Below are 15,498 nucleotides of genomic sequence, written 5' to 3' on the forward strand. Positions count from 1 at the left end.
AATCCAAGGTGGCCACGCGTGGGGGACACGTCCAGGGGACCCCGCCACCCCGCAGGACAGAGAATCCAAGGTGGCCACGCGTGGGGGACACGTCCAGGGGACCCCGCCACCCCGCAGGACAGAGAATCCAAGGTGGCCACGCGTGGGGGACACGTCCCGGGGCCCCCGCCACCCCGCAGGACAGAGAATCCAAGGTGGCCACGCGTGGGGGACACGTCCCGGGAACACCGACACCCCGCAGGACAGAGAATCCAAGGTGGCCACGCGTGGGGGACACGTCCGGGGGACCCCGACACCCCGCAGGACAGAGAATCCAAGCCGGACACGCGTGGGAGACACGTCCGGGGGACCCCGCCACCCCGCAGGACAGAGAATCAAAGCTGGACACACGTGGGGGACCCCGCCACCCCGCAGGACAGAGAGTCCAAGCTGGACACGCGTGGGGGACACGGCCGGGGGACCCCGCCACCCCACAGGACAGAGAATCAAAGCTGGACACGCGTGGGGGACACGGCCGGGGGACCCCGCCACCCCGCAGGACAGAGAATCCAAGCTGGACACGCGTGGGGGACACGTCCGGGGGACCCCGCCACCCCGCAGGACAGAGAATCCAAGGTGGACACGCGTGGGGGACACGTCCGGGGGACCCCGCCACCCCGCAGGACAGAGAATCCAAGCTGGACACGCGTGGGAGACCCCGCCACCCCGCAGGACAGAGAATCCAAGCTGGACACGCGTGGGGGACACGGCCGGGGGACCCCGCAGGACAGAGAATCCAAGCTGGACACACGTGGGGGACACGGCCGGGGGACCCCGCCACCCGCAGGACAGAGAATCCAAGCTGGACACGCGTGGGGGACACGTCCGGGGGACCCCGCCACCCCGCAGGATAATCAAAGCCGGACACGCGTGGGGGACACGTCCGGGGGACCCCGCCACCCCGCAGGACAGAGAATCAAAGCTGGACACGCGTGGGGGACACGGCCGGGGGACCCCGCCACCCCGCAGGACAGAGAATCAAAGCTGGACACGCGTGGGGGACACGTCCGGGGGACCCCGCCACCCTGCAGGACAGAGAATCAAAGCCGGACACGTGTGGGGGACACGTCCGGGGGACCCCGCCACCCCGCAGGATAATCAAAGCCGGACACGCGTGGGGGACACGTCCGGGGGACCCCGCCACCCCGCAGGACAGAGAATCCAAGCTGGACACGCGTGGGGGACACGTCCGGGGGACCCCGCCACCCCGCAGGACAGAGAATCAAAGCCGGACACGCGTGGGGGACACGGCCGGGGGACCCCGCCACCCCGCAGGATAATCAAAGCCGGACACGCGTGGGGGACACGTCCGGGGGACCCCGCCACCCCGCAGGACAGAGAATCCAAGCTGGACACGCGTGGGGGACACGGCCGGGGGACCCCGCCACCCCGCAGGACAGAGAATCAAAGCTGGACACGCGTGGGGGACACGTCCGGGGGACCCCGCCACCCCGCAGGACAGAGAATCAAAGCTGGACACGCGTGGGGGACACGGCCGGGGGACCCCGCCACCCCGCAGGACAGAGAATCAAAGCTGGACACGCGTGGGGGACACGTCCGGGGGACCCCGCCACCCTGCAGGACAGAGAATCAAAGCCGGACACGCGTGGGGGACACGTCCGGGGGACCCCGCCACCCCGCAGGACAGAGAATCAAAGCCGGACACGCGTGGGGGACACGGCCGGGGGACCCCGCAGGACAGAGAATCCAAGCTGGACACGCGTGGGGGACACGTCCGGGGGACCCCGCCACCCCGCAGGATAATCAAAGCCGGACACGCGTGGGGGACACGTCCGGGGGACCCCGCCACCCCGCAGGACAGAGAATCAAAGCTGGACACGCGTGGGGGACACGGCCGGGGGACCCCGCAGGACAGAGAATCCAAGCTGGACACGCGTGGGGGACACGTCCGAGGGACCCCGCCACCCCGCAGGACAGAGAATCCAAGCTGGACACGCGTGGGGGACACGTCCGAGGGACCCCGCCACCCCGCAGGACAGAGAATCCAAGCTGGACACGCGTGGGGGACACGGCCGGGGGACCCCGCAGGACAGTGAATCCAAGCCGGACACACGTGGGAGACACGTCCAGGGGACCCCGCCACCCCGCAGGATAATCAAAGCCGGACACGTGTGGGGGACCCCGCCACCCCGCAGGACAGAGAATCCAAGCTGGACACGCGTGGGGGACACGTCCGAGGGACCCCGCCACCCGCAGGACAGTGAATCCAAGGTGGACACGCGTGGGTGACACGTCCGGGGGACCCGCCACCCCGCAGGATAATCAAAGCCGGACACGCGTGGGGGACACGTCCGGGGGACCCCGCCACCCCGCAGGACAGAGAATCCAAGCTGGACACGCGTGGGGGACACGTCCGGGGGACCCCGCAGGACAGAGAATCCAAGCTGGACACGCGTGGGGGACACGTCCGAGGGACCCCGCCACCCCGCAGGACAGAGAATCCAAGCTGGACACGCGTGGGGGACACGTCCGAGGGACCCCGCCACCCCGCAGGACAGAGAATCCAAACTGGACACGCGTGGGGGACACGGCCGGGGGACCCCGCAGGACAGTGAATCCAAGCCGGACACACGTGGGAGACACGTCCAGGGGACCCTGCCACCCCGCAGGATAATCAAAGCCGGACACGTGTGGGGGACCCCGCCACCCCGCAGGACAGAGAATCCAAGCTGGACACGCGTGGGGGACACGTCCGAGGGACCCCGCCACCCGCAGGACAGTGAATCCAAGGTGGACACGCGTGGGTGACACGTCCGGGGGACCCGCCACCCCGCAGGATAATCAAAGCCGGACACGCGTGGGGGACACGTCCGGGGGACCCCGCCACCCCGCAGGACAGAGAATCCAAGCTGGACACGCGTGGGGGACACGTCCGGGGGACCCCACAGGACAGAGAATCCAAGCTGGACACGCGTGGGGGACACGTCCGGGGGACCCCGCCACCCCGCAGTACAGAGAATCAAAGCCGGACACGCGGCATAAAACAGTGATTCTGTCATCCCACTAAAAGACACGTTTCATGGGATTTCCTCGCTGTGTTCCTCACATGACAGGAGGACACGGAGCCGGTGCCTGGGACAGCTCACGGTGGAGTTTTGGTGGGAGAGCCACTGATGAGATCTCATTACGAGTGTATGACGGAGTCGGTTCAGATCAGTGGCAGCTCGTGGCTATAAGTGAAGAATGCGCGATGCACCACGGGAACGCAAAATAAATGACCTGGAGAGCGGGTAACTTAAAATTAACTTTTAATAATTCATCTGATCAGCAGATCGGCAAAAAACAGAGCCGCCATGTTTGGTGCTTGTGGCCACGGTTTCTCTTTAATGAGCCGGCGTGTGTACCTGCCCCTGTGGTACCGATGTGCACACTTTGTGGTGCAGTGACAGAGTGCTGTACATTGTGTCTGTGTGTTCATGCTGTGGGTACACACACGCACACACACACACCTCCCTGAGATTACAGATCGCACTAATTAGCGTGGTATTAGAAGGGGTACACATGGCAGCGGGGACACTGATACTGAATTAGCGTGGTATTAGAAGGGGTACACATGGCAGCGGGGACACTGATACTGAATTAGCGTGGTATTAGAAGGGGTATACATGGCAGCGGGGACACGGATACTGAATTAGCGTGGTATTAGAAGGGGTATACATGGCAGCGGGGACACTGATACTGAATTAGCGTGGTATTAGAAGGGGTACACATGGCAGCGGGGACACTGATACTGAATTAGCGTGGTATTAGAAGGGGTATACATGGCAGCGGGGACACTGATACTGAATTAGCGTGGTATTAGAAGGGTATACATGGCAGCGGGGACACTGATACTGAATTAGCGTGGTATTAGAAGGGGTATACATGGCAGCGGGGACACTGATACTGAATTAGCGTGGTATTAGAAGGGGTATACATGGCAGCGGGGACACTGATACTGAATTAGCGTGGTATTAGAAGGGGTATACATGGCAGCAGGGGACACTGATACTGAATTAGCGTGGTATTAGAAGGGGTATACATGGCATCGAGGAAACTGATACTGAATTAGTGTGGTATTAGAAGGGGTATACATGGCATCGGGGACACTGATACTGAATTAGCGTGGTATTAGAAGGGGTATACATGGCATCGGGGACACTGATACTGAATTAGCGTGGTATTAGAAGGGGTACACATGGCATCGGGGACACTGATACTGAATTAGCGTGGTATTAGAAGGGGTATACATGGCATCGGGGACACTGATACTGAATTAGCGTGGTATTAGAAGGGGTATACATGGCAGCGGGGACACTGATACTGAATTAGCGTGGTATTAGAAGGGGTATACATGGCAGCGGGGACACTGATACTGAATTAGCGTGGTATTAGAAGGGGTATACATGGCAGCGGGGACACTGATACTGAATTAGCGTGGTATTAGAAGGGGTATACATGGCAGCAGGGGACACTGATACTGAATTAGCGTGGTATTAGAAGGGGTATACATGGCAGCGGGGACACTGATACTGAATTAGGAGTCAGAATATCAGAGAAGAGAGTATGAAATTATTGACTAGAGGGGGTATTAATAGTTGAAGTGTGTTGACACTAGTATGGGGTATCAGGGTACTAGTATGTTTGTAGGGGGTAGTAGTTAGTAAGGATTTCTCAATGTCCTAACTGGCAGATTCCCACATCCTTGTGTAAATGTCTAACTATTCTCTCCCACGCGTCCACGCACACCACTCTATCCTCTCCCACGCGTCCACGCACACAACTCTACCCTCTCCCACGCATCCACGCACACAACTCTATCCTCTCCCACGTGTCCACGCACACAACTCTATCCTCTCCCATGTGTCCACGCACACAACTCTATCCTCTCCCACGTGTCCACGCACACAACTCTATCCTCTCCCACACGGCCACGCACACCACTCTATCCTCTCCCACGCGTCCACGCACACAACTCTACCCTCTCCCACGCGTCCACGCACACAACTCTATCCTCTCCCACGCGTCCACGCACACAACTCTACCCTCTCCCACGCGTCCACGCAAACAACTCTATCCTCTCCCACGCGTCCACGCACACAACTCTATCCTCTCACACGCGGCCACGTACACAACTCTATCCTCTCACACGCGGCCACGTACACAACTCTATTCTCTCCCACGCGTCCACGCACACCACTCTATCCTCTCCCACACGGCCACGTACACAACTCTATCCTCTCCCACGCGGCCATGTACACAACTCTATCCTCTCACACGTGGCCACGTACACAACTCTATCCTCTCCCACGCGGCCACGTACACAACTCTATCCTCTCACACGCGGCCACGTACACAACTCTATCCTCTCCCACGTGGCTACGTACACAACTACCCTCTCCCACATGGCCACATACACAACTATTCTCTCCCACGCGGCCACGTACACAACTTTATCCTCTCACACGTGGCCATGTACACAACTCTTTCCGCTCCCACGCGGCCACGTACACAACTCTACACTCTCCCACGCGGCCACGTACACAACTCTATCCTCTCGCACGTGGTCACATTCATAACTCTATCCTCTCCCACGCGGCCACATTCATAGCTCTAACTATCTGCTTACGTGGCCACATCTCCGGTAAGGAGGATGCATCGATAGACACGGGATTATGAACAGAGCGGTATAAACACGTGGACACGTGGTATCAGCAGGTATCTGGGCACTGCAGGCAGTATTATGTGTGTAATATACAGGGACGTCCCATTAATAGTGAAGGGAAAGTGATAGAGGATTAAAGGAGCTTTCAGGGCAGGCAGTAACGCGGGGTATTAGGACAGCGAGCCACGCAGTAACGCGGGGTATTAGGACAGCAAGCCACGCAGTAACGCGGGGTATTAGGACAGCGAGCCACGCAGTAACGTGGGGTATTAGGACAGCGAGCCACGCAGTAACGCGGGGTATTAGGACAGCGAGCCACGCAGTAACGCGGGGTATTAGTGGTATTAGGACAGCGAGCCACGCAGTAACGCGGGGTATTAGGACAGCGAGCCACGCAGTAACGCTGGGTATTAGGACAGCGAGCCACGCAGTAACGCGGGGTATTAGGACAGCGAGTCATGCAGTAACGTGGGGTATTAGTGGTATTAGGACAGCGAGCCATGCAATAACGCGGGGTAGTAGGGGTATTTGGACAGCTGGGCACGCAGTAACGTGGGGTATTAGGACAGCGAGCCATGCAGTAATGCGGGGTATTAGTGGTATTAGGACAGCGAGCCATGCAGTAATGCGGGGTAGTAGGGGTATTTGGACAGCTGGGCACGCAGTAACGTGGGGTATTAGGGGTATTAAGACAGGAGGGCACTCAGTAACACGGGGTAGTAAGGGTATTATGGGAGCAGGGCACGCAGTAACAGGTAGTTGGGGTATTAAGGCAGCAGGGCACGCAGTAACACAGGGTAGAAGGGGTATTAAGGCAGCAGGGCACGCAGTAACTCAAGGTGGTTGGGGTATTAGGGTAGCAGGGCACGCAGTAACACGGGGTAGTTGGGGGTCCCCCAGCCCGTCACCGGGTCCCAGCTTGTAGTTGCACAGAATCCCTGCCCCAAAACCAGGTCATCGATGCAGGACAAGTGACAGCCTTCTGTGACCTGCGGGGACACAGAGAGAGGGTGAGGGGGGGGGGCGGAGGGGGGGGGCGAGAGACGGCAGGGACGGGGGGGGCGAGAGACAGCAGGGGGGAGCGAGAGTCAGTAGGGGGGGCGAGAGACAGCGGAGAGGGGGTGAGAGACGGCGGGTAGGGGGCGAGAGACGGCGGGGAGGGGGGCGAGAAAGGATGGGAGGGGGCGAGAGACGGCGAGGAGGGGGGTGAGAGACGGCGGGGAGGGGGCAAGAGACGGCGGAGAGTGGGCGAGAGACAGCGGGGAGGGAGAGGGGGCGAGAGACAGCAGGAGGGGGCGAGAGACGCAGGGGAGGGGGCGAGAGACAGTGGGAGGGGTATCACGGGAGACCAGGCAATTACACCTTTATACCGGGATCATATCACTGAGCAAAACGAGATGATGAAATAAATTGTAGTTTATTTACTTAAAATAGGCAAACACGCAAAGTTACACAAAATAGAGAGAGAAGCGCATGTAGGGCCACGTAGGGCCACGTAGGGCCACTGCAGCAAAGTCCGATAGAAATTATCGGCAGGGTCTGAACTCGCCATGTTTTTGCCGTGTTGCAGGGAGGCCCGAATTCCAGCGACTTCTCCAAACATGGCGAGTACCCGCCACCGATAGGATCTGCTCTCCGAGAAGGGCTCACCCGGCGAGTACCCGCCACCGACAGGATCTGCTCTCCGAGAAGGGCTCACCCGGCGAGTACCCGCCACCGACAGGATCTGCTCTCCGAGAAGGGCTCACCCGGCGAGTACCCGCCACCGATAGGATCTGCTCTCCGAGAAAGGTTCACCCGGCGAGTACCCGCCACCGATAGGATCTGCTCTCCGAGAAAGGTTCACCCGGCGAGTACCCATCACCGATAGGATTACACCCTCCGAGAAGGGCTCACCCGGCGAGTACCCGCCACCGATAGGATTACACCCTCCGAGACGGGCTCACCCGGCGAGTACCCGCCACCGACAGGATCTGCTCTCCGAGAAGGGCTCACCCGGCGAGTACCCGCCACCGACAGGATCTGCTCTCCGAGAAGGGCTCACCCGGCGAGTACCCGCCACCGACAGGATCTGCTCTCCGAGAAAGGTTCACCCGGCGAGTACCCGCCACCGATAGGATTACACCCTCCGAGAAGGGCTCACCCGGCGAGTACCCGCCACCGATAGGATCTGCTCTCCGAGAAAGGTTCACCCGGCGAGTACCCGCCACCGATAGGATTACACCCTCCGAGAAGGGCTCACCCGGCGAGTACCCGCCACCGATAGGATTACACCCTCCGAGAAAGGCTCACCCGGCGAGTACCCGCCACCGATAGGATCTGCTCTCCGAGAAGGGCTCACCCGGCGAGTACCCGCCACCGACAGGATCTGCTCTCCGAGAAGGGCTCACCCGGCGAGTACCCGCCACCGACAGGATCTGCTCTCCGAGAAGGGCTCACCCGGCGAGTACCCGCCACCGACAGGATCTGCTCTCCGAGAAAGGTTCACCCGGCGAGTACCCGCCACCGATAGGATTACACCCTCCGAGAAGGGCTCACCCGGCGAGTACCCGCCACCGATAGGATCTGCTCTCCGAGAAAGGTTCACCCGGCGAGTACCCGCCACCGATAGGATTACACCCTCCGAGAAGGGCTCACCCGGCGAGTACCCGCCACCGATAGGATCTGCTCTCCGAGAAGGGCTCACCCGGCGAGTACCCGCCACCGATAGGATTACACCCTCCGAGAAAGGCTCACCCGGCGAGTACCCGCCACCGATAGGATCTGCTCTCCGAGAAGGGCTCACCCGGCGAGTACCCGCCACCGATAGGATCTGCTCTCCGAGAAAGGCTCACCCGGCGAGTACCCGCCACCGATAGGATCTGCTCTCCGAGAAGGGCTCACCCGGCGAGTACCCACCACCGATAGGATCTGCTCTCCGAGAAGGGCTCACCCGGCGAGTACCCGCCACCAATAGGATCTGCTCTCTGAGAAGGGCACACCCAGCGAGTACCCGCCACCGATAGGATCTGCTCTCCGAGAAGGGCTCACCCGGCGAGTACCCGCCACCGATAGGATTACACCCTCCGAGAAGGGCTCACCCGGCGAGTACCCGCCACCGATAGGATCTGCTCTCCGAGAAGGGCTCACCCGGCGAGTACCCGCCACCGATAGGATTACACCCTCCGAGAAGGGCTCACCCGGCGAGTACCCGCCACCGATAGGATTACACCCTCCGAGAAAGGCTCACCCGGCGAGTACCCGCCACCGATAGGATTACACCCTCCGAGAAAGGCTCACCCGGCGAGTACCCGCCACCGATAGGATTGCACCCTCCGAGAAAGGCTCACCCGGCGAGTACCCGCCACCGATAGGATTACACCCTCCGAGAAAGGCTCACCAGGCGAGTACCCGCCACCGATAGGATTACACCCTCCGAGAAGGGCTCACCCGGCGAGTACCCGCCACCGATAGGATTACACCCTCCGAGAAAGGCTCACCCGGCGAGTACCCGCCACCGATAGGATTACACCCTCCGAGAAAGGCTCACCCGGCGAGTACCCGCCACCGATAGGATTACACCCTCCGAGAAAGGCTCACCAGGCGAGTACCCGCCACCGATAGGATTACACCCTCCGAGAAAGGCTCACCCGGCGAGTACCCGCCACCGATAGGATCTGCTCTCCGAGAAGGGCTCACCCGGCGAGTACCCGCCACCGATAAGATTGCACCCTCCGAGAAAGGCTCACCCGGCGAGTACCCGCCACCGATAGGATTACACCCTCCGAGAAGGGCTCACCCGGCGAGTACCCGCCACCGATAGGATTACACCCTCCGAGAAAGGCTCACCAGGCGAGTACCCGCCACCGATAAGATTGCACCCTCCGAGAAAGGCTCACCCGGCGAGTACCCGCCACCGATAGGATTGCACCCTCCGAGAAAGGCTCACCCGGCGAGTACCCGCCACCGATAGGATTGCACCCTCCGAGAAAGGCTCACCCGGCGAGTACCCGCCACCGATAGGATTACACCCTCCGAGAAGGGCTCACCCGGCGAGTACCCGCCACCGATAGGATTGCACCCTCCGAGAACGGCTTTTTTCATTTCAATTATAATACTAGTGCACGTGAGCAGGGGGTCTCGGGAGCAGAACCGCGTTGGTTTCAGATGCGGGGACCCCCTGCTTCCTGAGATACAGGCCCCGTTATGGGGTGCCAGTCTTTCCGAAGCTTTGGAATGTCCCGCGTCACGTGACCGTGGGAAACCAAAAAGCATAGGGGATACCGGCACCCCATAACGGGGCCTGTATCTCGGGAAGCAGGAGGTCCTCGCACCTGAAACCAACGCGGTTCAGCTCCTGAGACCCCCTGCTCATCTACACTATTATTAAAACACAAATTTAAACAATTTAAAAAATCGTTACAATAGCGGCTCTCTGCTAAGGTGATGAAGCTGCTTTAATGTAATTTATTACTAGTGTGTGGGAACAGGGGGTCTCCTGAGATTAAGCGCTTTGATTTCAGCCTCGGGGACCCCCTGCTTTCAGAATTACAGGCCCTGGTATTTAAATCCCCTGGTTATTTCACGCGGACGCTTTAAAAATGGCGGCAGTACCGGGACACATTGCCCCATACCAGGGCCTGTAACTCGTGAATCAGGGGTTCCCGAGGCTGAAATAAAGTGGTTCAGCTCAGGGGACCCCCTGCTCCCGCACACTATTAATAAAAATGACGTTAAAGCAGCTTCATTACCTTAGCGGTGATCCGCTAAGGCAATGAAGGGGTTAAACACCAGTGCCATATTTATTTTGGGTAGCAGGGGTGGGTGAAGGTGGTATTTGGTCCTTGATGGTTGTTTAGGCCTTGCGGGGGAATTGCGGTAGGAGTTAACCCCTTCATAACCTTAGCATTTAATACCACTAAGGTAATGAAGGGGTCAACCCCTCCTGCTACCCACCCACAAGGCCTAAACACCCATCCTGGAGGCTACTACCCCCTTCACCCACCCCCGCTACCCACAATAAACACAAATACACACAACAGCCCAACTACCCACCTCCTATGCCCCCAATAAACATTATAATATCTAATACACACCCCACCCCCTGTGCCCCCACATTAAACCATTATTTTTTTACTCACACGAATAATACCACAGGCCGGCAGGGGTCCCCGGGTGTCTGGGGGCCTTCGGGTGGTCCCCCCTAGGCTCTGTGGGCCTCCAGATGGTCCCAGCGGGCCCCAATGGGGTCCACAGGTGGTCCCCACGGGTGTCTGGGGGTCCACGGTCATCCCCACGGGGGTCTGGGGGCCATCAGGTGGTTCCCAGGGCGGTCTGGGGGCCGCCACAGCTGTGGGGCCCCCGGTTCTTCCCCGCAGGTATGCCCCATGGGTCCTCGTGTGGTCCCCGTGGGCGTCCGGGGGTCCCCGGGTGGTCCAGATATGGATAATTGATTATTTGCCCATTATTAAACACAACATTAGCCATGCAGCATAAATAAAGTAAATAAAACCGTTCTACTTACCCCAGCCAATGTGAAGGACGTCCTTGTCGGCTTACTGCAGGTCCATGTCCTCCGTTGCCAGAAAAATAGATATCAAAATTCATTCTAATGGCCCCTAGCCTCTTAATCACCTTAGAGGTCAATAACCGCTTCAGTACTTAAGGGGTTAACCTACCCTGTCCTGCTACCCAGCCGGGAGGCCTAACTACCCACCCCACACTATACCAACCCTGTACCCATTGAGTGTCATAGTGGTACATCATACCCATATAATAATAATATGAGCCTGATAAGCCACTATAGCACTCAATGGGCATCCTAATCAAAATACATGAATGCCCAAAAGATACAATAATAAAACAAACTAAAACACCTAAACATCCCAATTCAATAAATAAAAACACTAGCCAACTAATGCAATAAATTAATACAAACACTAACCAACATAACAATTAATTAATAGAGCTATTAACCAACAAAGCAATTAATTAATAAAACAACTCGGCAACACAACCATTAAAAGCAGTGCCAATACAACCATTAAAAGCAGTGCCCAACACAACCATTAAAAGCAGTGCCCAACACAACCATTAAAAGCAGTGCCCAACACAACCATTAAAAGCAGTGCCCAACACAACCATTAAAAGCAGTGCCCAACACAACCATTAAAAGCAGTGCCCAACACAAGACATCATTAATAAAATACAAAAATCAAACGCACCAACAATTAAAAATAAGGCAGCAAAATGACAAACAATTACATCCACAGAATAAACTGAAACGAAACAATCACACTCAATGCAAAGCAAGAAATTAAAAACAAATGCTAATAATGTATTGGTCTGTATCCTAAAGTGGTACAGATTAATACATTACCAGTCAATGGGCAATGAAAAAAAGAAAAAAATACAGATCAAATCGAAAAATCTGTAAAAAGAGACATTTACAAACATTCAATATATTATTTACCATTAGAAGCGGTGGCCCTCCGACTCCCGGGGGTACAGGAAGCTCACGTACCCAAAGGCCTGAAACTCCATCCGATGCCATCCGCCATGACGATCCGGATCAGGTACCCAAATCTTCTTTCATTTCAATCCGCTTCTTCTATCTTCTTCTGTAATTATTTATTAATGTTCTTAATCTTCTGTCAATCCATAAAAACCCAGGGTAGATCCCAACCGATGCTGTCTCGTCGTCTTCTTGGGCTCAAATGAGGCGTCACGGCCTTAAATATGGCTTGTGACGTCACATTTGGGCGGGAATTGGTTCAACAGCCACCCCCACCGGCCTGTGGTATTAATTGTGTGTGTAAAAAATAAAAAATGGTTTTATGGGGGCACAGGGGGTGGGTGCTGTAATAGATAGTGTAATGTTTATTGGGGGCCTAGGAGGTGGGTAGTGGGGCTGTTGTGATTATTTTGTTTTATTGTGGGTAGCGGGGGTGGGTGACAGGGGTATTAGCCTCAAGTATGGGTGTTTAGGTCTTATGGGTGGGTAGCAGGAGGGGTTAGCCCCTTCATTACCTTAGAAGTATTAAACGCTAAGGTAATGAAGGGGTTTACTCCTCCCGCAATCCCCCCGCAAGGCCTAAACACCCACCATGGGCCAAATACCACCTTTACTCACCCCCGCTACCCAAAATAAACATGGCACTGGTGGTTAACCCCTTCATTGCCTTAGCGGTTAGCCGCTAAGGTAATGAAGTGGGCTGTAAATGCATTTTTCCTGCATCTGATGCATGCCGGGGGGCTCCGGTGCTGGTATTAATGGATATCAGCTCCGGAGACCCCCAGCATCAATCCCAGGCAGGAAAAAGGCCAGATTTTTTCTAAGTGCCGTCTCGCCGCTCACCCCCAGCTTCTCCCCACTTTCTTGACAACTTTTTGTGGCGAGATGATTTCGAGAGGAAACCTCCAATCTAGAGCGGCGGTCAGCTGCGAGACGCGGACCAGGGTGACTAGAATACAGCGAGTTGGAAAAGCTGGCGATGAGCAGCGGAAAACGGCTTATCGCCGAGCGGTCAGCGCTTTGTTTTGTTTTTTTCGGGATAAAAAATGAGTTTTGCTCTTATGGCCAGCTTATCGGGGCTTACTGAATAGCAGTGGGCTGTTTTGGTGATAAGATGGTGCTAAGATGGCGCTAAGATGGCGCTAAGATGGCGATAAGGGGCTTATTGCTGCTTGCAGCATGAGGCACTTACTTGGGACTGGGGTAACAAAACTATACTGGGTGCAGGGACTTCAACATCAAGAAGTTTACCCTCAATAGTCTAGTAGCTGCCAAGATTCCAGGCAGATTTTGCTGAAGCAGAGACTCGCCTCATTCTTGCTGGAAACTGGAAAAACTTTAGAATCTTGGGAGAATCTAAAAACTTGGGAGAAATCGGAGAACTTGGGAGAAATCGGAGAACTTGGGAGAAATCGGAGAACTTGGGAGAAATCGGAGAACTTGGGAGAAATCGGAGAACTTGGGAGAAATCGGAGAACTTGGGAGAAATCGGAGAACTTGGGAGCTGCCAAATCTGAGCCGCGGACGGGTTTCAAAAACCTCTCCGTTTCATTCACAGAATTCTATCTCCCTATCAGGAGCGTGAGAACTTTCTCAGTAGCCAATCAGAGCAGGGCGCACCTGGCTGATGATGTCAGAGACATGGGGCGTGTTGAGCCAGCCTGAAAAAACGTGTGGGCTGGAAATATGAATCAGCCAATGGGAAATATTCCCACAAGCAGCAACTTCACCCAGCGAACACCTCGCTGGCTCCGCTAAGTCTGGATAGACAGCCTGAAATGTAAATCGTGTCTCCTGACCTGAGGATGTGGACACTACTTAGCTGTCCTGAACACATGGCCCTCACACCTCTGAGTGACAGCATGGCACTGCTTATCTATCCTGAACACATGGCCCTCACACCTCTGAGTGAGACAGAGTGGCACTGCTTAGCTATCCTGAACACATGGCCCTCACACCTCTGAGTGACAGAGTGGCACTGCTTATCTATCCTGAACACATGGCCCTCACACCTCTGAGTGACAGCGTGGCACTGCTTATCTATCCTGAACACATGGCCCTCACACCTCTGAGTGACAGCGTGGCACTGCTTATCTATCCTGAACACATGGCCTTCACACCTCTGAGTGACAGCATGGCACTGCTTATCTATCCTGAACACATGGCCCTCACACCTCTGAGTGAGACAGAGTGGCACTGCTTATCTATCCTGAACACATGGCTCTCACACCTCTGAGTGACAGCGTGGCACAGCTTATCTATCCTGAACACATGGCCCTCACACCTCTGAGTGACAGAGTGGCACTGCTTATCTATCCTGAACACATGGCCCTCACACCTCTGAGTGACAGAGTGGCACTGCTTATCTATCCTGAACACATGGCCCTCACACCTCTGAGTGACAGCGTGGCACTGCTTATCTATCCTGAACACATGGCCCTCACACCTCTGAGTGACAGCGTGGCACTGCTTATCTATCCTGAATACATGGCCCTCACACCTCTGAGTGACAGAGTGGCACTGCTTATCTATCCTGAACACATGGCCCTCACACCTCTGAGTGACAGCATGGCACTGCTTATCTATCCTGAACACATGGCCCTCACACCTCTGAGTGACAGAGTGGCACTGCTTATCTATCCTGAACACATGGCCCTCACACCTCTGAGTGAGAGAGTGGCACTGCTTATCTATCCTGAATACATGGCCCTCACACCTCTGAGTGAGAGAGTGGCACTGCTTATCTATCCTGAACACATGGCCCTCACACCTCTGAGTGACAGCATGGCACTGCTTATCTATCCTGAACACGTGGCCCTCACACCTCTGAGTGACAGCGTGGCACTGCTTATCTATCCTGAACACATGGCCCTCACACCTCTGAGTGACAGCGTGGCACTGCTTATCTATCCTGAACACATGGCCCTCACACCTCTGAGTGACAGAGTGGCACTGCTTATCTATCCTGAACACATGGCCCTCACACCTCTGAGTGACAGCGTGGCACTGCTTATCTATCCTGAACACATGGCCCTCACACCTCTGAGTGACAGCGTGGCACTGCTTAGCTATCCTGAACACGTGGCCCTCACACCTCTGAGTGACAGAGTGGCACTGCTTATCTATCCTGAACACGTGGCCCTCACACCTCTGAGTGACAGAGTGGCACTGCTTATCTATCCTGAACACATGGCCCTCACACCTCTGAGTGACAGCGTGGCACTGCTTATCTATCCTGAACACATGGCCCTCACACCTCTGAGTGACAGAGTGGCACTGCTTATCTATCCTGAACACATGG

General features: G+C 56.4%; 1 protein-coding gene across 1 annotated transcript in view; it reads right to left on the reverse strand.

Moving 5' to 3' along the window:
* Positions 1-3,291: 3,291 nt before the first annotated feature.
* LOC142484982 (tripeptidyl-peptidase 1-like) overlaps positions 3,292-15,498 on the reverse strand; it is a 150,593-nt gene continuing 138,386 nt past the window's right edge. Inside the window, exon 4 of the mRNA XM_075584221.1 lies at positions 3,292-6,693. Coding sequence (XP_075440336.1) covers positions 6,556-6,693 — 138 coding nt within the window. The 3' untranslated portion in view covers positions 3,292-6,555. The remainder of the gene's footprint in view (positions 6,694-15,498) is intronic.

The sequence above is a fragment of the Ascaphus truei genome, unplaced genomic scaffold, assembly GCF_040206685.1.
Source record: "Ascaphus truei isolate aAscTru1 unplaced genomic scaffold, aAscTru1.hap1 HAP1_SCAFFOLD_496, whole genome shotgun sequence".
In the NCBI taxonomy this organism is placed as follows: Eukaryota; Metazoa; Chordata; class Amphibia; order Anura; family Ascaphidae; genus Ascaphus; species Ascaphus truei.